The sequence below is a fragment of the Oryctolagus cuniculus genome, chromosome 5, assembly GCF_964237555.1.
Source record: "Oryctolagus cuniculus chromosome 5, mOryCun1.1, whole genome shotgun sequence".
NCBI lineage: Eukaryota > Metazoa > Chordata > Mammalia > Lagomorpha > Leporidae > Oryctolagus > Oryctolagus cuniculus.
Window position 1 is genome coordinate 127,052,069 of NC_091436.1, and position 20,520 is coordinate 127,072,588.

General features: G+C 54.5%; 1 protein-coding gene across 3 annotated transcripts; it reads right to left on the bottom strand.

Annotated features, from left to right (window-relative positions):
- Positions 1-4,624: 4,624 nt before the first annotated feature.
- On the bottom strand, positions 4,625-17,565 carry CNPY3 (canopy FGF signaling regulator 3). Of its 3 annotated transcripts, none has more exons than XR_011388679.1 (7): positions 16,963-17,565; positions 8,546-8,669; positions 8,013-8,070; positions 7,814-7,910; positions 5,931-6,053; positions 5,603-5,720; positions 4,625-5,284 (listed from the first exon to the last, which is right to left on the bottom strand). XR_011388679.1 is itself a non-coding variant. In XM_017345135.3 (7 exons), exons 1-7 carry the CDS (start codon positions 17,111-17,113, stop codon positions 5,064-5,066), a joined length of 963 nt encoding a protein of 320 aa, XP_017200624.1. In that variant the 5' UTR covers positions 17,114-17,565; the 3' UTR covers positions 4,625-5,063. The 3 variants fall into 3 exon arrangements, 2 of the variants coding, with proteins under 2 accessions (XP_017200624.1, XP_002714457.1); XM_017345135.3 differs by having other exon boundaries at positions 7,814-7,985; positions 8,017-8,070; XM_002714411.5 differs by lacking the exon at positions 8,013-8,070.
- Positions 17,566-20,520: the final 2,955 nt, after the last annotated feature.

Here is a 20,520-nt window from a genome sequence, read left to right on the forward strand (position 1 = left end):
CTAAGCCCCTACCCCTAATGCCTCAGATGTGGACCTCATGGGTACCTCTCCCTCAGCTTGCGGTTCCTCTGTCTTGCATTTGATGATTGCCAGTCACCTACCTCCTTGCTAAAGGTGAATTCATTAAAGCACAAGGGTGGACTGGAGCCCAGACCTGAGTATACCTCTAGTTAACGCCTCAGTGCTAACCCCTATTTTGAGAGCTTCCTTGGAACTTGCAAGTCCTACTCAGACACCCCAGACAGACTCAAGCCTGCCTTTGGCACCACAAGAAAGCACGTTGGCCCCTTTCACTGAGCAATCCAGGAGGGACTGGTGTTTTGGCACATGGGTTAAACCATTGTTCGCCATGCTGGCATCCCATATCGGTGCACTTATTCGAGTCCTGGCTGCTCCGCTTCTGATCCAACTCCCTGCCAATGTGCCACTGGGAAGGCAGCTGATGATGGCTTAAGTACTTTGGTCCCTGCTATCCATGTGGATGACACAAATGGAGTTCCTGGCTTCTGACTTGGCTTGGCCCAGTCCTAGCTATTGTGGTCATTTGGGAAGACTGGAAAGATTCTCTCTCTCTCTCTCTCTCCCTCCCTCTCCATTGCTCTGCCTTTGAAATAATCTTTTTTTTTTTTAAAGAAGATTTTTCTTTATTTGAAAGTCAGAGTTACACAGAGAGAAGAGAGGCGGGGGGGGGGGGGGGAGGAAGGGAGAGGTCTTCCATTTGATGGTTTACTCCCCAATTGCCTGCAATGGCCAGAGCTGTGCCAATCCGAAGCCAGGAGCCACAAGCTTCCTCTGGGTCTCCCACACAGGTGCAGGAGCCCAGGGACTTGGGCCATCCCCCGCTGCTTTCCCAGGCCATAGCAGAGAGCTGGATCAGAAGTGGAGCAGCCGGGTCTCGAACTGGCACCCATATCGGATGCCGGCGCTTCAGGCCAGGGCATTAACCCACTGCACCATAGCACTGGCCCCATAAATAAATAAATCTTAAAAAAATTTTTTAAAACAGGCTGGGAGCTGCTCACTCACTGCTCAACACACAGTCTACACAATTCACGGCCATCAATCCCTTGAGAAGGCCAGGAGTTGACGTCCAGCTGCCTCGCCCTTGGCTCTGGGCACTGCAGATAAGCTACTTTCTCCTACCACCCTGGTCTCAGCAATTGCCTTCCCCTGCATCAGGTGAGTGAACCCAGCTTTGGGGGTTCTGGGGCAGTTCCTCCAGCCAGTTTTGGGAGTTTGTCCTGTAACATACGATTGGGTAATTACTTAGGGGTCCCCCGAAGGCCCATGTATGAGCTTGATCCCCACTTTTTTTTAAAGATTTATTTATTTAATTGAAAGCCAGAGTTACACAGAGAGAAGGAGAGGCACAGAGTCTTCCATCCTCTGGTTCACTCCCCATTTGGCTGCAACTGCTGGAACTGCGCCGATCCAAAGCCAGGAGCCAGAAGCCAGGAGCTTCTTCCGGGTCTCCCACGTGGGTGCAGGGGTCCAAGGACTTGGGCCATCTTCTACTGCTTTCCCAGGCCACAGCAGAGAGCTGGATCGGAAGTGGAGCACCCGAGTCTTGAACTGGTGCCCATTTGGGAAGCCGGCACTGCAGGCAGCGGCTCCACCCGCAACGCCATGGCACCGGCCCCAGCTGTCCTTTACATGAAGGTGTTACTTACTGATATTGCATTCAGTACCAAATTGTCCCTAATTTTTGTCATCTTTCATTGCCAACAAAATTTCCAAATTAATATCAATCCTGCATCTCTAGACAGTTCTCCCACAACCTCTGCCTACTGAAATATGGTACAGCCGCCTTTTATCCTATCACAGTCTTTGTAAACTTCGAATAAACCAAATCTGAAGCCCTGGGACATAGAAAAGAAAGTTACAGAGTACAGATCCATGTACAATTTGAGGGGCCAGTGCAGTGGTGTGGCAGGTAAAGCCGCAGCCTGTAGTGCCAGCATCCCATGTGGGTGCCGGTTCGAGACCCGGCTGCTTCACTTTTTTTTTTTTTTTTTTTTTTTTTTTGACAGGCAGAGTGGACAGAGAGAGAGAGAGAAGAAAGGTCTTCCTTTACCGTTGGTTAACTCTCCAATGGCCACCACACCACACTGATCCGAAGCCAGGAGCCAGGTGCTTCTCCTGGTCTCCCATGGGGTGCAGGGCCCAAGGACTTGGGCCATCCTCCACTGCACTCCCGGGCCGCAGCAGAGAGCTGGACTGGAAGAGGGGCAACCGGGACAGAATCCAGCGCCCCAACCGGGACTAGAACCCGGTGTGCCGGCGCCACAGGTGGAGGATTAGCCTATTGAGCCATGGTGCTGGCTGCTCCACTTCTGATTCAGCTCTCTGCTATGGCCTGGGAAAGCAGTAGAAGATGGCCCAAGTCCCTGGGCCCCTGCACCTGTGTGGGAGATCTGGAAGAAGATCCTGGCTCCAGGTCTGCAGTTCTGGCCATTGTGGCCAATTGGGGAGTGAAATGGCAGATGAGACTCTCTGTCTCTCCTTCTTTGTGCAACTGACTTTTCAAATAAATAAGTAAATCTTTTTTTTTTTTTAAATATACAATTTGACTTCATTTAAAATAGGTGGGGGTCTGGTCCTGTAGCCTAGCAGGTTAAGCCTCTGTGTGCGGCGCCATTATCCCATATGGGCACCATGCGGGTATGTGTCCTGGCTGCTTCACTTCCAATCCAGCTCTCTGCTAACGTGCCTGGGAAAGCAGCAGAAGATGGTTCAAGTGCTTTGGCCCCTGCATCCACATGGGAGACCCAGAAGAAGCTCCTGGCTCCTGGCTCCAGATGGGCCCAGCTCCTGATGTTGAGACCATTTGGAGAGTAAACCAGTGGATGGAAGATCTCTCTCCTATAACTCTGCCTTTCAAATAAATAAGTAAATCTTCACCAAAAAAAAAAAAAAAAAAAAAAAAAAAGGAAAGAAACAAACCCGGTTCCAATAGGATTTCTGATCGGAAGACTGAAATCAGGTTACTTTGAATTCAGGCAGTCCTCTCACTTTCAGATGGAAGTAGGAGGCAATTACCAAGTTCAGAACTCCCCGAGCTGTGCTGGTGGGGGGCAGGTAGGGGGCCGTGCGCAGCGGAGGTCGAAGAACACAGTGTGCCTGCCTTCAGGCCTGGGGCTGGGCTGGGATTGGCCACTGGGTCAACACCCCAGGAAGGTTTGCCTCATCCTTCTTTCAAGATAAATCAATGAAGCTCTGGGCAGAGGTGAGCCAGGCGGGGGAGTGCTGTGGGTTAGTGACTGAACAGGGGAATCAGAATGAGACCACCAAATCCCAGACAGTCTAGAGGGCTGCAAATGGATCTCCAGCCCTCGGGCCCAGCCCCACATCCCACACCCAAGTATCTCCTGTGATGAGAACAAAGCCCAGGATAGGAGTGGACCCCACCCCCACCCCAGCCCGGATCCCTGTACCAGGACATCAGCAGGAGATGGGAAAGTGGGGCTGGACCACAGAGGTACCATCCTCCACGGACCTGCTCTGAGCAACAGCCAGAGGAAGGAATGCTCCCACTTTTGTCTTCTCTTCAGGGCCTTGGATGCCCTTAGCTGGGGGAGGGGAAGAAAACCTGGGCCCCTCCCAGGAGTTGGGATTCAGGGCCCTGAGCCTCTGCACACTCAAGGCTCCTTCAGTGGCGTGTTCCCGCCTATCCACTGGGCCTCCGCAGCAAAGTGTGAGGTGGCTGCTCTCAGGGATGGGGGGACCGCCTGCCACTCCCTCCAAGCAGCAGTGGCAGCCACCCCCAGTTTAAGTCCTGGTGGTGGTGGGTCAGTCTGATCTACAGTGTCAGTGCCAGGTGCTGGGGGAAGGAGCCCTGGCAGCCACCAGACAGGGACCTGGGAGTCACTAGCAGGAGCTCAGGAACACCCACCACCAGGGCCTGTTCTCTGCAGCGCCCACCTCACGGGCGTGCTCCAAGGATAACACCTAACAGCAGCTGTTGTCACTCGCTCCTCCCCAGGACAGACTGGGAGGGGCCTGAACCGCCCACTGTCCTCCCTAGAGGCCAGCCTGCCCGCTCCTCCTTGGGCACTGGAGAACTCTGTGTAAACCAGGTGTCATCCAGGTGTCACTTGGAAATGTGTGTACGTGTGTTCTCCACTCCAGGCTCCAAGCACGACGGCCGGGAGGAACAGAGATCAAGTGTGGTCATCAGGGAACAAGGTTCAAGACCAACATGTGGGGCGGCTGAGGTGGGAGGGTGGGGCGGGGGCTGGTGGAATAACCAGTAAACACTTTACACAACTGAGGGGATGGTTTTGGGGAGCCAGGAGAGGCAGGAGGGAGGGCAGCCAGGTGCCCAGGACACAAGCCAGTGGCGTGAGCAGGGAGAATGAGGGCAGCTACTGTGGCTGCCCGTGAGGGTGAGCTGAGGGACTGGGCAGCACCCTGTGCTGGGCATCACTCACGCCCCACCCCGCAGCACCCTGGGCTGCCCTCCACTTGCCATTCTCTCCAGCTGGCAGATTGCCTCGGCAGTGGGAAGATGGGGGCGGCCTGGCCATGCTCTGCCCCCGAGGCTGGGAGGACAAGGGCAGGCAGGGCAGCGGGGTCGGGGGGCGCTGATGCACCTGAAGGCTGACGAGGACTCAGACACTGGAACCCAAAGGCCAAAAGGTTTTTACTCTGAGCCCCAGGGAGGAAGGCTGGGCAGATCGCAAGGTGTCCCCAGGAGGAGCGGGGGGTGCTGCAGGGCGGGGTGGAGGGTGGGGTGCTCACGGGCTCTGGAGGGCTGCAGTCCCAGCACCCCGCTCTGCTGCCTGCCCTCCCGAGTGCCCTCCACAGTCCTCACAGTCCTGAAAACATCGGGCATGGCCTGCCCGAAGCCCGTGTCAGCTAACGCTCAGGTGGGGGAAAGGCCGGCCCGGGGCCGACCACAGCTGCTCAGTTCCTCCCGGGGCTGCGTCTTTCCTCGGCAGGCAGCGCGCACAGCAGAAGCTCAGGCGCAGCCTGAAGCCGGGCCACCTCTGCTCGCCAGAGCCACGCCCCTGGCTCCTCAGCGTCAAGGCTGGGGTCTCGGCACAGGGCACGCTGGGCTAGGCTCAAAGCTCATCAGGGGGGCTGTGCGGGAGAGGGGACGCCTTCTGGACGCCCTCCTCCTCCTCGGGGCTCGAGTCTTCCCCCAGGCCTCCCAGCTCCTTCCTCTGCTTGCTGCCGCTCCTGCTGCCCGAGGCCTTGGCTCTGCTGTTCTTCTTCTTGGACTTCTTCCCCGCCAGGGCGGCTGTGTCCCCCTTCTTGCCGGACCACTGCTCTGCCAGGCAACCTGGGGCGAGGAGAGACACCCTCACCCGGCTGCCAGGCTGCGGGGCGGGGGCGAGGGCGGGGGAGGGGGGGGCACGAACTGGGGGGTCTCCAGGAACAGCAACCACAAGCGGTGCCTGACGTCACTGTCCCTACTGCTGCCTCACTGCGGCCACCAGGCCCCTGGGAGGGCACCGAACTTCTCTGCGGGTTGTTTCGGCGCCTGTGCCCTCACTGGGCCCCGTGAGCTCTTTTCTGTTCTCTCTTACCCACCTCCTTGCGGGGGCAGCATAGGACACATCCCGGCGGCCAGCCCGCCCGCCGCCGCCTCCCCACTCACTGGTGTCCTTGCCCTTCAGCACGTGGTTGGCGCAGAGGAATTCGGTCAGGTCCTCCTCCTGGTGGTTCCTGTACCAGTCCTCGATCACCTCCTCAAACTCTTCCACCAGCACGTCGCACTGTCAAGCACAACACTTCAGCTCGGCTCGGCTCAGCCTCACAACCCACCGCAAGACAGGCAGGTGGCGGGACTCGCCGCTGGAAACTGAAGCCGGAGGAGGTGAAACAGCTTGGCTCAAGTCCCTCAGCTCCAGGGCCTCCCTCGGCAGACCCGGCCCCCGCCCGGCCCCACTGTGCATGCCAGTCTGTGAGGCCTGAAGGGCCCATACCTGCTTCTTGAGGTCAGCCACCTCTGCGGAGGTCTCGTTCCACAGCTCATAGGGGATGTCCATCACCACCTTGACCCCTTTGTGCACGAGGTTGTGTAGCGTCTCAAACGTCTCGGACATGCCCTGCAAGAGGCAACCAGATGCGGGAAGTGGCACCCCCACCTCTCCCGGGGCTGTCTGCAGACCCAGCCCAGAGATGTCAAGACCCTCTGGGGCGCTTCTTCCCTCGCTTAGGCCAGTGTTGCACCACCGTGGCCCACATGCGCACCCTGACACCCTGACTTGCCTCCCCACACCTCACCCCTTCAAACAGATCCGCTGTTGCCCTCAGGCCCTTTGAACCCTCTGACCCAGGAAACCAGTTTGTCTTGGCTCTTTCCGGCCCTGTGGCTGGCCATGCTCACTCCCCTCTGGCCATGCTCCTCTCCAGTTCCTCCCTGGCTTGTGCTGTCCTTGGCAGGAGAGGGCACAGCCTGGGCAGGAAGGACACTTTATTCTATAAAAACCACCTCTGGCGGCTGCCTGGGTCTTTCTCCCAGAGACAAAGCATCCTTCCATTCCGCTCTCTTCCCAGAGATGATCCACACAGCCCGGCAGGAAAACACGCCCTCTCCCCATCCCTGTCTCCGCAGAAGCAGGCGCGCGTCACGCCCACTATGCATGCTGTCCCTCGCCCTTTTTACTTAAAAATGCACCTTGGAGACTGGTTCAGTTTGGTTCACAAAGAGCTGCTTCCTGCTCTCACAGCCGCACGACAACCCATGCAAGGACCCCTCAACAACATTGTACTCTACTGCTCCCGACCGACCGACAGTAGGCTGCTTCTCAGTTTTTTGCAATGGCAAATCATTTTAAATACTTTTAATTACAACAGACATGGACTAATTACCAAATAGAGCGCACGATTCAAATTCCAAAGATAAACCTAGGACATGTGTTGCTTGAGACAACACCCTCACGTTTATGACCAGTCAGTCTCGTCTCCTTGGCTGGGAGGGAACTTAGGTGGAAAAATGCAGGTGGCAACTATTTTGCCATGTACAGGGAACCAAGACGTTAAAGACAAAGAAGTATGGGGCTCGCTGGAAGCAGCTCATTCTCCAGGGAGAGAAGTGAGTGCAGTTACACAGGCACGCTGCTCGGGTCTCGGGAGGGACGGTGTGGGCAGAGTGGGGCCGGGGGACAATCGCTGCCCCCAGGTGCCCCCTGACACCCACCCTACTCCTGCTTGTTCTGCATCTCCTGCACCTGGCAGCGTTTTCTCTAATCCATATCTCAGGACTTCATGGGGCTTGGTGCACCTATGCCTGTGTCTGAAACAGGCAGGAGCCTGACGCGCAGGGCCAGGCCAGCATAAACATGCCAACTGCCACGGGAAAGCTGGGCCACTCGTACAAACGGCCATTAAAGAACAGAAAGAGGCCGGCGCCGCGGCTCACTAGGCTAATCCTCCACCTAGCGGCGCCGGCACACCGGGTTCTAGTCCTGGTCGGGGCACTGGATTCTGTCCCGGTTACCCCTCTTCCAGTCCAGCTCTCTGCTGTGGCCCAGGAGTGCAGTGGAGGATGGCCCAGGTCCTTGGGCCCTGTACCCCATGGGAGACCAGGAGAAGCACCTGGCTTCTGGCTTCAGATCAGCGCGGTGCGCCGACTGCAGCGGCCATTGGAGGGTGGACCAACGGCAAAAGGAAGACCTTTCTCTCTCTCTCTCACTGTCCACTCTGTCAAAAAAAAAAAAAAAAAAAAAAAAAAAAAAAAAAAAAAAAAGAACGGAAAGAGGCAAGGGGGGCGGCTTGCAAGGCACTATCTCCCAGTCACTCTCACAGCAGCAGGCACACACTCAGACCCACGCAGGCTGGCCCGAGGGGCAAGCACAAACCCAACCTTGGCAAACCGGTTGCTGCCAGTCCTCTCCTTGTGCAGGCTATAGTCCAGGAGCCTCTTGCAAATGGTTTCGGTGACTTCGATTAACCGTAAGTCCCTGCCGAGACAGCAGCAGCACAGCAACTGAGTCCCCCTCCCAGCCCCGGCGGGGTTCGCGTCCGCCCCTCCAGCCCTGCCGCCCGACATCTGCACAGCTCACCAACGGGGAGTCAGAGCTGGGAGGAAGATAGGTCATCTGGTCTGGGGGCTCTGAAATGCTGGAACACAGACCAGAGAGACAACATTGTAACAGCTCTAAGGGAAAGGGTTTGTATAAAACTAAATGATTCAGTACTTCAGATTTTTTTTATAAAGCAATATGTATTAAATTTCAATGGTAAAATATAATCTCATTTTGGATGGGTGAAAGTTGTTTTATTTTTTAATATGTATGCCTGGCAAAATAAAAAGCCAGTAACCCCAGGTGACTAATACTTTACAAAACGGCACCGCCCGCAAGAACGCAGAGCCTGGGCATCACTGTGATGGTCCCGGCAGTCCGCAAGGCCACGGCAGGTGAGGGATTTATGGAGATCACATGATCAGTTGTGGGCAGAACCACAGGGCAGACGTGGGTCTCGGGAAAAGTCAACTCCCTCATGGTGAGCCTGTCTAGCTGGAAGGAAGAAGGGAGCCCAGGCTTCCGGAGCCTCCGGAACAAAGCAGCCCGGCCGCGGGGCCCCAGTCACTCACGACTTGGTGTACTTGACCCCGGAGGCCTTGCGGTCCAGGATGCCGTAGCCCGTGTCAATCACCTCCTTGGTCTTGCCAGTTTCCTCGAAGGCTGACTTCAGCTCCACGGCGACGTATTTGCACACTGGAGGAGGGAGACACGGCAGAGCCCGCTGAGCGCACACCAGCCAACCATCAGAGGCGGCTTTCCAGCAAGGCAGGCCCAGGTTGGGGGATCCCTCCCAGATGGGGACATGTCAGTGCTCACGGCAGGGAAGGGGTGAGTACCAGGCCACCAGATGGAGTTCATTACCTGAAACCAGCCCCAACACCCACTGCCCCACGTCCAGTTCTGGCCCTCATTCTACTGACTTCATTTCTCCTCCATTTCTCTTTTAAAAATCCCTTATAGGTTGGGCGTCATGGCATAGCAGGTCAAGCTGCAGTTTGGAATGCCAACATCCCACGTGACATCCATACAGGAATGCCTGGGACAGGGTCCTGTTTTCTATCCAGCTTCCTTGTAATGTGCATCCTTGGAGGCAGTGGATGCTGGCTCAAGAACCTGGGTCCCTGCCACCTACATAGAAGACCCTGATGGAGGCCGGCGCCGCGGCTCACTAGGCTAATCCTCCGCCTTGCGGCGCCGGCACACCGGGTTCTAGTCCCGGTCGGGGCGCCGGATTCTGTCCCGGTTGCCCCTCTTCCAGGCCAGCCCTCTGCTGTGGCCTGGGAGTGCAGTGGAGGATGGCCCAGGTGCTTGGGCCCTGCACCCCATGGGAGACAAGGAAAAGCACCTGGCTCCTGGCTCCTGCCATCGGATCAGCGCGGTGCGCCGGCCGCAGTGCGCTGGCCGCGGCGGCCATTGGAGGGTGAACCAACGGCAAAGGAAGACCTTTCTCTCTGTCTCTCTCTCTCACTGTCCACTCTGCCTGTCAAAAAAAAAAAAAAAAAAAAAGAAGACCCTGATGGAGCTCCAGGCTCCTGGCTTCAGCTTGGCCCAGCCAGGTACAGGATGGAAGAGCTCTCTATCTATTACTGTGCTTTTTTTTTTTTTTTGCAGAGAGAGAGAGGGAGGGAGAGACACACAGAGAGAAATCCTACATCTGCCAGTTTATATCCCAAATGGCTGCAACGGCTGGAGCTGGGCTGATCCGAAGCCAGAAGCCAGGAACTTCTTCCGGGTCTCCCACGTGGGTGCAGAGTCGCAAGGACTTGGGCCATCCTCCACTGCTTCCCCAGGCACATTAGCACAGAGCTGGATTTGAAGTGGAGCAGCCAGGACTCGAACTGGTGCCCATATGGGATGCCAACACTGCAGTGGTTTTATCTGCTACACCTCACCACAGCATCGGCCCCTCTGCCTTGCAAATAAAAAATAAACTTAAAAAATTTTTTCATACATACAGAAAAGCTGAAAGAATACAATGAACTATATACCTCCTATTTATATCCAATAATTGTTGATTTATTCTTTCTCCAATATATAACATATAATAACCTAAGAAGGTGGTAATATGTCTCAAAAATATATATATTGTTTCTGTTACATCACCTTGAAAGTAAGTTGCAAATATGACCTTTCACCCCTAAATATGTCATCACCCATCAACTGAGAACAAGGACCTTCTTTTTTTTTTTAATGTGAGATTTCTTTTTTTTTATTTAATAAATGTGAATTTACAAAGTGCAACTTTTTTTTTAAAATTTATTTATTTATTGACAGGCAGAGTGGATAGTGAGAGAGAGAGACAGAGAGAAAGGTCTTCCTTTTTGCCGTTGGTTCACCCTCCAATGGCCGCCACGGCTGGCGCGCTGCAGCCGGTGCACCACGCTGATCCGAAGCCAGGAGCCAGGTGCTTTTTCTGGTCTCCCATGGGGTGCAGGGCCCAAGCACTTGGGCCATCCTCCACTGCACTCCCAGGCCACAGCAGAGAGCTGGCCTGGAAGAGGGGCAACCGGGACAGAATCCGGCATCCCAACCAGGACTAGAACCTGGTGTGCCGGCGCCGCAAGGCGGAGGATTAGCCTGTTGAGCTGTGGCGCCGGCCCAAAGTGCAACTTTTGTATTGTTGTGGCTTCCCGCCCCCCAACCTCCCTCCCTCCCGCGACCCTCCCCTCTCCTACTCCCTCTCCCATCCTGCCCTTCATAGAGTTTCATTTTCAATTACCTTCATATACAGAAGATCAACTTAGTATACACAACCGCACAAGGTATAGGGTATTGTTCGACTAGTAGTGTTGTCTTTAAGTTTCATAGTAAAACACATTAAGGACAGAGCTCCTATGTGGGGAGCATGTTCCCAGTGACTCCCGTTGTTGATTTCACAATTGGCACTCTTATTTATGACGTCAGCAATCACCCGAGACTCTTGCCATGCGCTGTCTAGGCTATGGAAGCCCCTTGAGTTCACCAACTCTGAACTTGTTTAGTCAAGGCCGTATCACAGTGGAGGTTCCTTCCTCCCTTCAGGGAAAGGCGCCTCTCTCCTTGATGGCCTGATCCTTCTGCTGGGGTCTTGTTCACCAGGATCTTTCATTTAGGTTGTTTTTGCCACCGTGTCATGGCTTTCCATGCCTGTGAGACTCTCATGGGCCTTTTAGCCAGATCAGAATATCCCAAGGGTTGATTCTGAGGCCGGAGTGCTGTTTTGGGCGTTTGCCATTCTATGAGTCTGCTGTGTGTCCTGCTTCCCCCGCAGGATCATTCTCTCCCTTTTAATTCTATCCTTCATTATTTGCTTACATTGGTCTAGTTTGTAAAATCTCTTCGACACTTACCCTATCTTTTTGATCGGTTGTGTACTTATACTTATCACTTTACCCAGGACCTTCTAATAACCATAAATGCATACTGGAAAATTAACACTAATTCCAAAGTATCTAATAATCCATATTCAGATTTCCCCAATGTCCCTGAAATGTCTTTTATGGCTGTTTTATCAACCCAGCTTTCTACTGCTACCGAGTTAATTTGCTCCATTCCCTCCAGAGACCTTGTTCTTGCAGTTTCACACATTCCTTTTCTTCTTTCCTCTCACCCTTCCTCAAACAGTAATTAAGCAACTCCTGTGCGTCAGGCACTGACTGGGGATACGGCTACGAAAATAAGGGCTCTCCCTTCCAGATGCTCCTCCCAGGGGAGGAGACAGAGGAACAAACACATCATTACCACTGCAGAAATGAAGGCCCGAGGCCCTGGGAAAGTGGCTAATGCCTTCTGGGGCTTCTCTGCCCCTTCTCCCAGCCTCCTCCCAGGGCTGGCGCTGTGGCGCAGCGGGTTAAGCCACTGCCTGCGATGCTGGCATCCCATAGGAGCGCCAGTTCAAGTCCTGACTGCTCTGCTTCCAATCCAGCTGCTTGCTAACATGCATGGGAAAGAAGTGGAAGATGGTCTGAGCACTTGGGCCCCTGCACCCATCAGAGACATCTGGCCTAGAGTTCCAGGCTCCTGTGTCAGCCTGGCCCAGCTCCAGCCCTTGCAGCCATTTGAGGAGTGACCCAGCAGGTGGAAGATCTCTCCCTTTCCCTAACACTGCCTTTCAAATAAATAAATAACTCTTTAAACACACACACACACACACACAAAGCCTCCTCTCCCAGGAAGCTGTTCTGGGCTCATTTCACCTGTTCTTTTTCAAGTGGCAGAGACAGAATAAGAACTCCCAACCTTGGGTTCACTCCCCAAACTTCCACAATGGCCAGCACAGGACTGGGCTCAAAGTTAGGAGCCAAGAACGTGATCCAGGTCTCTCCTGTAGGTGGCAGGAGCTCAATCACATGACCCAGCACGGCTGCCTCTCAGGTCTGCACTGGTCAGAAACTGAGTCAGGAGGGGCATTCTGGGCCTCTGCGGGCTCCATGCCCTCCCAAGGGCCTTCGATCGTCTCAAGTGTTCTCTACTGAAACAAGGGTCCTTGGAGGGGCATCCCGGCCTAGATTTTTCTGTTTCTCACCAGTCTGAGACCACTAGGGCACTTCAAAAAACTCCCAGTGGAGCAGGCATCTGGTCCACAGGTTAAGATGGCCACATCCCATGTCAGAGTACCGGGTTTGATTCCTGGCTCTGGTTTCTGATCCCAGCTTCCCACCAGTGTGGACCCTGGGAGGCAGTAGGCGATGCTGCAAGTACTTGGGTCCCTGCCTCCCATATGGGAGACTCACTTTGAGTTCCTGGCTCCGGCTTCAGCCTGGCTCAGCCCCAGCTATTGCAAGCATTTTGGGAGTTGAACAGTGGGTGGGAGTTCTTTCTGTCTGTCCAACTCTCTGAAATAGTAATTTTTTTTAAAGATTTTGTTTATTGGCACTGGCACTGTGGCATAGCAAGTAAAGCCACCACCTGCAGTGCTGGCAACCCCTATGGGTGCTGGTTGAATCCTGGCTGCTCCATTTCCTATCCAGCTCTCTGCTACTGCCTGGAAAACAGTAGAAGATGGCCCAAGTCCTTGGGCCCTGCACCCATGTGGGAGACCCAGAAGAAGCTCTTGGCTCCTGGCTTCGGATCAGTTTACTCCCCAGATGGTCGCCAATGGCCAGGGCTGGGCCAGGTCAAAACCAGGAGCTTTATTTGGGTCTTCCACATGGGTGGCAGGGGCCTAAACACTCAGGCTATCTTCCATTGCTTTTTCCCAGGTCATTAATAGGCAGCTGGATCAGAAATGGAGCAGCCAGGACACAAACTGGTGCCTTTGGGATGCCGGTGTTGCAAGTGGCAGCTTTACTCACTATACCAGACCCAAATAGTAATCTTTTAAAAGTACATGGTATGTGGCCGGCGCTGCGGCTCACTAGGCTAATCCTCCACCTTGTGGCGCCGGCACACCAGGTTCTAGTCCCGGTCGGGGCACCGGATTCTGTCGCGGTTGCCCCTCTTCCAGGCCAGCTCTCTGCTGTGGCCAGGGAGTGCAGTGGAGGATGGCCCAGGTCCTTGGGCCCTGCACCCCATGGGAGACCAGGAGAAGTACCTGGCTCCTGCCATCGGATCAGCGTGGTGCGCCGGCACGGTGGCCATTGGAGGGTGAACCAACGGCAAAGGAAGACCTTTCTCTCTGTCTTTCTCTTTCACTGTCCACTCTGCCTGTCAAAAAAAAAAAAAAAAAAAAAAAAAAAAAAAAAAGTACATGGTATGGTAAAGCTAGAAACATGCCAGGGGATTCCAATTCAGTCCCATCAAGGTGGCATGTACCAATGCCATCTTACTAGTCAAAGTGATCAGTTTAAGTTCATAATTGATCAAAAAGATAGGATTAAGTGTCAAAGGGATCACATAAACAAGACTAGTGTCTGCTAATACTAACTGATAGAATTAAAAAGGAGAGAACGATCCAACATGGGAAGCGGGATACACAGCAGACTCATAGAATGGCAGATGTCCTAAACAGCACTCTGGCCTCAAAATCAGCTCTTAAGGCATTCAGATCTGGCTAAAAAGTTTCTCAGGCATGGAAAGCCAAGACACTGTGGGGAAAAAAAAAATGACCTAAATGAAAGATCTCTGTGAGATCCCAGCGGAAAGAACGGACCATCAAAGAAGGAGGTACCTTTCTCTGAAGGGAGGAGAGAACTTCCACTTTGACTATGACCTTGTCTAAATAAGGTCGGAGTTGGCGAACTCAAGAGGCTTCCATAGGGGAAGCTCATGACAAGAGCCTTGGGTGATTACTGAAGTCAGAAATAAGAGTGTCAATTGTTAAATCAACAAAGGGAGGCACTGTGCACTTACTCCCCATGTAGGATCTCTGTCCTTAATGTGTTGTACTATGGAATTAACAGTATAACTAGTACTCAAACAGTACTTTATACTTTGTATCTATGTGGGTGCAAACTGTTGAAATCCTTACTTCGTATATACTAAGTTGATACTTCGTATATACTAAGTTGATCTTCTGTATATAAAGATAATTGAAAATGAATCTTGATGAAGAATGGGATGGGAGAGGGAGTGGAAGATGGGATGGTTGTAGGTAGGAGGGAGGTTGTGGGAGGAAAAGCCACCATAATCCAAAAGTTGTACTTTGGAAATTTATATTTATTAAATAAAAGTTAAAAAAAAAAGTACATGATAAAATGAAATTAAATGATATGCTCATTTTGGTGCAAAATTTTTTAAGTCCACATAGTTTTTTCAGAATACGCATTTCCCAAAAACTTTCAAAAAGTCCATTCTTTTATTTGAAAGGTAGAAGGACAGTGAGATGGAGGTAGATCTTCCATCTGCTGGTTCACTCCTGGATGCCTGCTGGGACAGAATGAGGCCAGGAGCCAGGACTCCACCTGGTCCTCTCACATGAGTGCCAGGGACCCAAGTCCTGCAGCCACTACCGGCTGCCTTCCAGGGTGCACACTGGCAGGGAGCTGGACTGGAAGCATACAGACGGGCCTGAATCCAGGCCCTCTGATCGGAATGCTGGTGCCCCCGGCAGCGGCTTAACCCGCTGCCCCACAACGCCCACCCCGTGAGCTTTCTGATGTCCCCCTGCATTGTGACGGATGCGTGACAACTACTGCAGATAGAGACTGTGTGTGTGGCCGAGCCGCTTCGGGACTATGGTCTGTAGCTTAAGTGCTGTCAGCACTGCTAACAGCAGAGTTTGGTCAAAAACCAATTCACCACAGAAATAAAAACACGTCCTGGGGGCCTGTTTGGTGAAATGTTACAACATATACACGAACCGATGGCTTGGGGAAGTTGGAACACACGAAAATTCCACAAACTGTAAGCTGGTGATCTCAGAGCCTGCGATGGACTGAGGACGCCCCCGCTCCCTGCTCTCTGGCCAGGGACATCTGGACTCCTTCCCCTCTTCCGTCCTGTGCAAACTCATCATTTTTCTGGCTCCTCTGCCCCTTTCTCCCACGCCCTCAACACGCAGTATTCCAGCAGCGTCGAAGGGGGTGTTTGGAACACCCCCTCTCTTAGGCCCATCAACCACAACCTTGCTTCCCAACCCTTCCAAGCATCTTCAAGACCCCCACGCCCGACCCTGGGGGCATCCCACCCAGAACCTCACTTGGAGGAGACTCATGGCACAGACCCCAGACCCTCATGGACACCCGCCTACTCCTCTTCTGGGCAGGCTCTCCTTCCTCTGTGCTGAGGCCTGTTCCACTTGGGCTTCTGAGCCAGGAGCCAGGCTTTGTGGGCCAGACACAGCCTTTAAGAAATACAATATCAGGAGGAGCCTAAGGGTGAGAGCCTTGTCAAGCCACCCTGTGATTGGAAATCCCTTTTACATGAATCTTCATCAGTTAGCAAAGGTTAGGTGGGGATGGTCTCCTAAGATCCTTTCCAGCTCTACCCAGCCATGAGTCTGTGAATGCCTCCTATGGAAAACTAATGTGAGCTTCTGAGGCTAGGGGAATAAAAAGACAAACAGTAGGGGCTCTTTGGTATCAGAAAAAGAAAACAGAGAGAAGAGGAAGTGAAACCGACAAAGGATCTGTCAGGACTGCAGGAGGCTGAGAGTGAAGCATCCTAACCCCCCTACTGCCTGTTCCAGAGGGAGGCAGAGGCAGGGGCTAGAAGCCATCTGGGGTCCCCTCCAGTGAGGTCAGCTTATCTCTGCAGCATCCCCCTTTTAATCTCTCACATGAAAGGATTATGTGTCCCCCGCCCCCGCCCCCACATCCCAGGGCTTAGGGATCCTAGAGCCAACTTCCTGAGGGGCCTGAGGCTGGGGAGGTGAGACGGAAGGGGTGGGTGACCAGAGAGGTGGAGGGGAGGCACCAAGGCAGGCACCTCCCAGCCCCGATCACTGGGCAGCTCCTGGTCTTCAGCCCTTCTCCATCATCCTAAAATCCACCTTCCTCTCCTAGGTGCCCCCCCCCCCGGCTCCACACTCTCCCTGAAGGGGCCCTGGAGCCTCTCCTGCTTGCTCCACACGCAGCCACAGCTCCCACATGGCCATGTTTATTCCAAAAACATTAACGGGGTCCCCACCCCCTACTGTAGGCACAGACATCCGGGCAAAAGCCCGTCGTCAGGGAGCTGGGAGCGGGGGTGACAGAGGAGGCTGCAGGGTGGGCACGAGGGGACGGCTCAGGCTCTCCCAGCCCCCCGCCCCGAGTCACGTGGGCCTTTTCGGTTCCTCAAACTCTTTCCCTTCTTGGCCTGCAGGCCGCGGCATCTGTGGTTTCCTCTGAGCGGGCCCCTCTCTTTGCACTTGGTTCTACCTGGCTACCTCCTAAGTAGTCTCATGACTGACTCCCTTCTCCCGCACCTGCCACCCCCACCCTGGACTGGGGGCGCCAATGCCCTGCACCTCCCTCGTCACGGCCTGGATGATCACGGCTCGCTCTCCCCCTCGCCCGTCCCGGCGCCCAGCGGCGCCCCGACCCCGGAGCCTCGCGGCGCACACAGCCCGAGCCCCCGCCCCACGACCCCTCTCCGCGAGCCCCGCCCCTCCGGCAGGAAACGCCCCGCGGGCCCCGCCCCTCACCTTCGCATTTGCTGGGCAGGCGAACCCAGTCGGTCTCCTCGGCCCTGGCGTGGCTCGGGCGGAGCTCTGGGCTCGGCAGCAGGAGCAGCAGCAGCAGCAGCAAGGGGAGAGGCAGAAGGCAGCGGGCCGCGGGCTCAGGCGACGACTCCATGGCCCAGCCGGACCCGAGCCGAGCGGACCGGCCGGCGCTTCCTCCCCCGGCGCGCGCGGCGAGCGGCTTCCCGGAGCCGCTTCCGGGACTGCACACGTGCCTAGGCGTAACCACGGCAACAGCGAGCCCCTCGCCGGCGCCCTCCTCGCCCGGCCTCAGCCCGCCTTCGAAGCGGGCGAAGGCCCGCGGACGACGCAGCCAATGGGCTTTCTCGGGGTTTGGCCTCCAGCGAATGGGAGGACGGTCTTTTTTCGATCTCGTCCAATGAGATAGCGGATGGTGGCCTCAGCGACCTATAGCAACATCTTTTCACACCCCCTAACGGAGACTCTGGGAGGGGCTGAGGACCGGGCCCCAGACCCTAGGGCTCGCAGGAGCTGGGTCGGCTTGGGCAGGCGGGTTCTGGAATCCGTGTGGAAGGCCATCTTCGCGGCTTCCTCCGCCTCCCTGACGTCACTTCCCTCCTGAGGTCGTGATGCGCAACCCCTTACTGAGCACATGTGTTTGAATTTTATTGTTGACCCTTCCGGTGAGAGTGACAGTTCTCAGTCTCAGCCTTCAAACTCTCTGGGTGTCCAAGAACACTAGATTTGGCCGAGGGGGAACTGAAACTAATAATTCCTCTCTGAGGCTCAGTTTCTATTTTTATTTTTTAAATATTTACTTATTTATTTGAAAGGCAGAGATATAGAAAGAGAAATGGGGAGAGAGAGAGAAAGGTCTTCAGTCTGCTGGTTCACTCCCCAAATGGCTGCAATGGCCAGAGCAGGGCCCATCCAAAGCCAGGAGCCAGAAGCTTCTTCTGGGTCTCCCACGTGAGTGCAGGGGTCCAAGGACTTAGACCATATTCTACTGCTTGTCTCAAGCCACAGCAGAGAGCTGGATTGGAAGTGGAGCAGCCAGGACTCAAATTGGCACCCATGTAGATGTCGGCACTGCAGGTAGAAGCTTAACCTTCTATGCCGCAGCGCTGGCCCCTATTTATTTTCATTTTATTTGAAAGAGATGGAGGGGCTGGCACCGTGGCTCACTAGGTTAATCCTCCGCCTGTGGTGCCGGCATCCCATATAGGCCCAGGTTCTAGTCCCGGTTGCTCCTCTTCCAGTCCAGCTCTCTGCTGTGGCCTGGGAGTGCAGTGGAGGATGGCCCAAGTGCTTGGGCCCTGCACCTGCATGGGAGACCAGGAAGAAGCACCTGGCTCCTGGTTCAGATCGGTGTAGTTCCGGCTGTAGCGGCCATTGTGTGTGTGGGGGTGAACCAAAGGAAGGAAGACCTTTCTCTCTAACTCTACCTGTAAAAGAAAGGAAGGAAGGAAGGAAGGAAGGAAGGAAGGAAGGAAGGAAGGAAGGAAGAAAGAGAGAGAGAAATCCACTCCCTAAATGCCTGCAACAAATCAGGCTGAAGCTAAGAGCCCAGAAATTCGTCCCGCTCTTCCACAAGGGACCCAAACACTTGAGCCATTATCTGCTGCCTCCCAGGCCGCAAGCAGAGTATCGGGGACTGGAGCCAGGCACTCTGATCTGTCTGGGGTGTGGTTGTCCCAAGCGGGACGAACGCTGGCCCCATGCAGTTTCTGATTGTGTGATTGCAGAGTGCTCTTCCTCATTGCTGTGTGAGATTTGCCTGTGGTTAGGAAGGTCAGATAGGTGAAGTGAAAGCTAATGGAACAGGTTGTGTTACTTTAGTATGCAATTCTCCGTCCCTTTTACTGCCCTGGTGCTGGTTTCTGTGGGCCTGAGCAGGAATGTGGCTAAGAGCAGTTGTCTGTCCTCTGCAGAGACCCCCATCTGCTGCGTCATTAGGAGGAGGAGGAAGAGGACTCTGGGTCTCTGGGGACTGCTTTAGGCTGCCTCTGAGCTCAATGTCTTATGGACACACAGACCAAGGCTGCTTCTGGAATTTGCCTGAAGGTTGCATTTTTATCATTAAGCCCTGTTGTTCAGTACCTTGTGTGTCTTTCCGAGAGGTTAGATACTTAGGCTGTTTTATGAAGACTTGAACTGGTGGCTGGCACTGTGGTGTAGTAGACTAAGCCTCTACCTGGGACACCAGCATCCCATATGGGCACCAGTTCGAGTCCCAGCTGCTCCACTTCTGGTCCCGCTCCCTGCTAATGGCCTGGGAAAGCAGCAGAGGATGACCCAAATGCTTGGGCCCCTGCACCCGTGTGGGAGACCCGGAAGAAGCTCCTGGCTTCAGCCTGACCCTGGCTGTTGCATCACTTGGGGAGTGAACCTCTCTCTTTGTCTCCCTCACCCCGCTCTGTGACTCTGCCATTCAAATAAATAAAATGAATCTTAAAAAAAAAATGAAGATTTGAACAGACTGAGGCCCAAGCCCTTGACTTTGTCATTTTTTCGCCCGAGCTTCTTACTCCAACAGTATGTGGGTAACAAGTATGTGGCCAAGCAGGGACTGGGGCACGTGGAACTGCAACAGAATACAGGGTCAGGCCGAGTCCCCGTGTCATCTAGACTCCAAGGCCGGCCACAGCCCTTGCTTTACCGAGGTCCAGAGGCCTCCTGGAAAAAAAACGTTACATTAGTCACTCTGAAGATTAGAGACAGGGGCACGGCAGGGTGGGGAAGTTGGGGCAGCATGGGGAGAGGAGCTGAAGCCGAGGGAAGCTTCTGGAATGGACACGAGGGCCTCTGATCTCTCTGGGAGAGAGCTGGGACAGTGGCCGAGAGTCTGAGCATGGCTGGACCCCTCCCTGAACCCAGCACAGCCTCCTCCCTCAGTCTGTGTCTCGGAGAAGAAGCAGGTCCTGGGGGGGGGTGTCAAATGTGGGACCCCCCCGAAGAATCCAAAGGAGAGGAGGGAGGGTCCCCTCACAAGCTGCTGAGAGATGAGCAGTGGGGGACACAGGGTCTTCATGGAGCCACAGCTGAGTGACCACGGGGGCTCAGGGAAGCCAGGGTTGTGGGTGGTTGTGAGGGGCTGTTCCTTGGAGGAAAGAGGACATCTGTACTCACAGGAGAGCACCCCGGGTTCCCAGGGTGACCACTAGGGAAGACCCCCTGGACAAGGCTGCACTTCCCACCAGCACTGTGCAAATAGCACACACCCATGTCTCAGTTGGCGTGGGAGCCTCGTGTTCTGTCCGCCCAAGAGTCCTATTTAGGAAACTAAACGAAACCCCAAACGCCAAAGCTCTTTCGTGCCTGGCCCATTGTTGATGCTCAGAGAATATTTGTCAGATGAATAATAACCCTTAATTGATTAACAACATGTAAGTCTGGAATTTACCATTTGTGCTCTTAACATTGGACGTGATCCTGTTACCCCGGAATCCTGGCCCTGTGCGCTTCTGTCGAGTCTGTACAAGACTTCACCCCAGGCCCAGCACCCATCCTCTGGGCTCCTGGGCTCCCGGGCTCCCTGCCTTGACTCTTCCCAGAGGTTGG

Coding starts and splice junctions, on each gene's coding strand:
- CNPY3 (XM_017345135.3), bottom strand. CDS start 17,113: ATGGAGTCGTCGCCTGAGCCCGCGGCCCGCTGCCTTCTGCCTCTCCCC. Junction 5,721..5,930: donor TGGCTGACCTCAAGAAGCAG/GTATGGGCCCTT, acceptor TGTGCTTGACAG/TGCGACGTGCTGGTGGAAGA. Junction 5,285..5,602: donor GCTGAAGGGCAAGGACACCA/GTGAGTGGGGAG, acceptor TCCTCGCCCCAG/GTTGCCTGGCAGAGCAGTGG.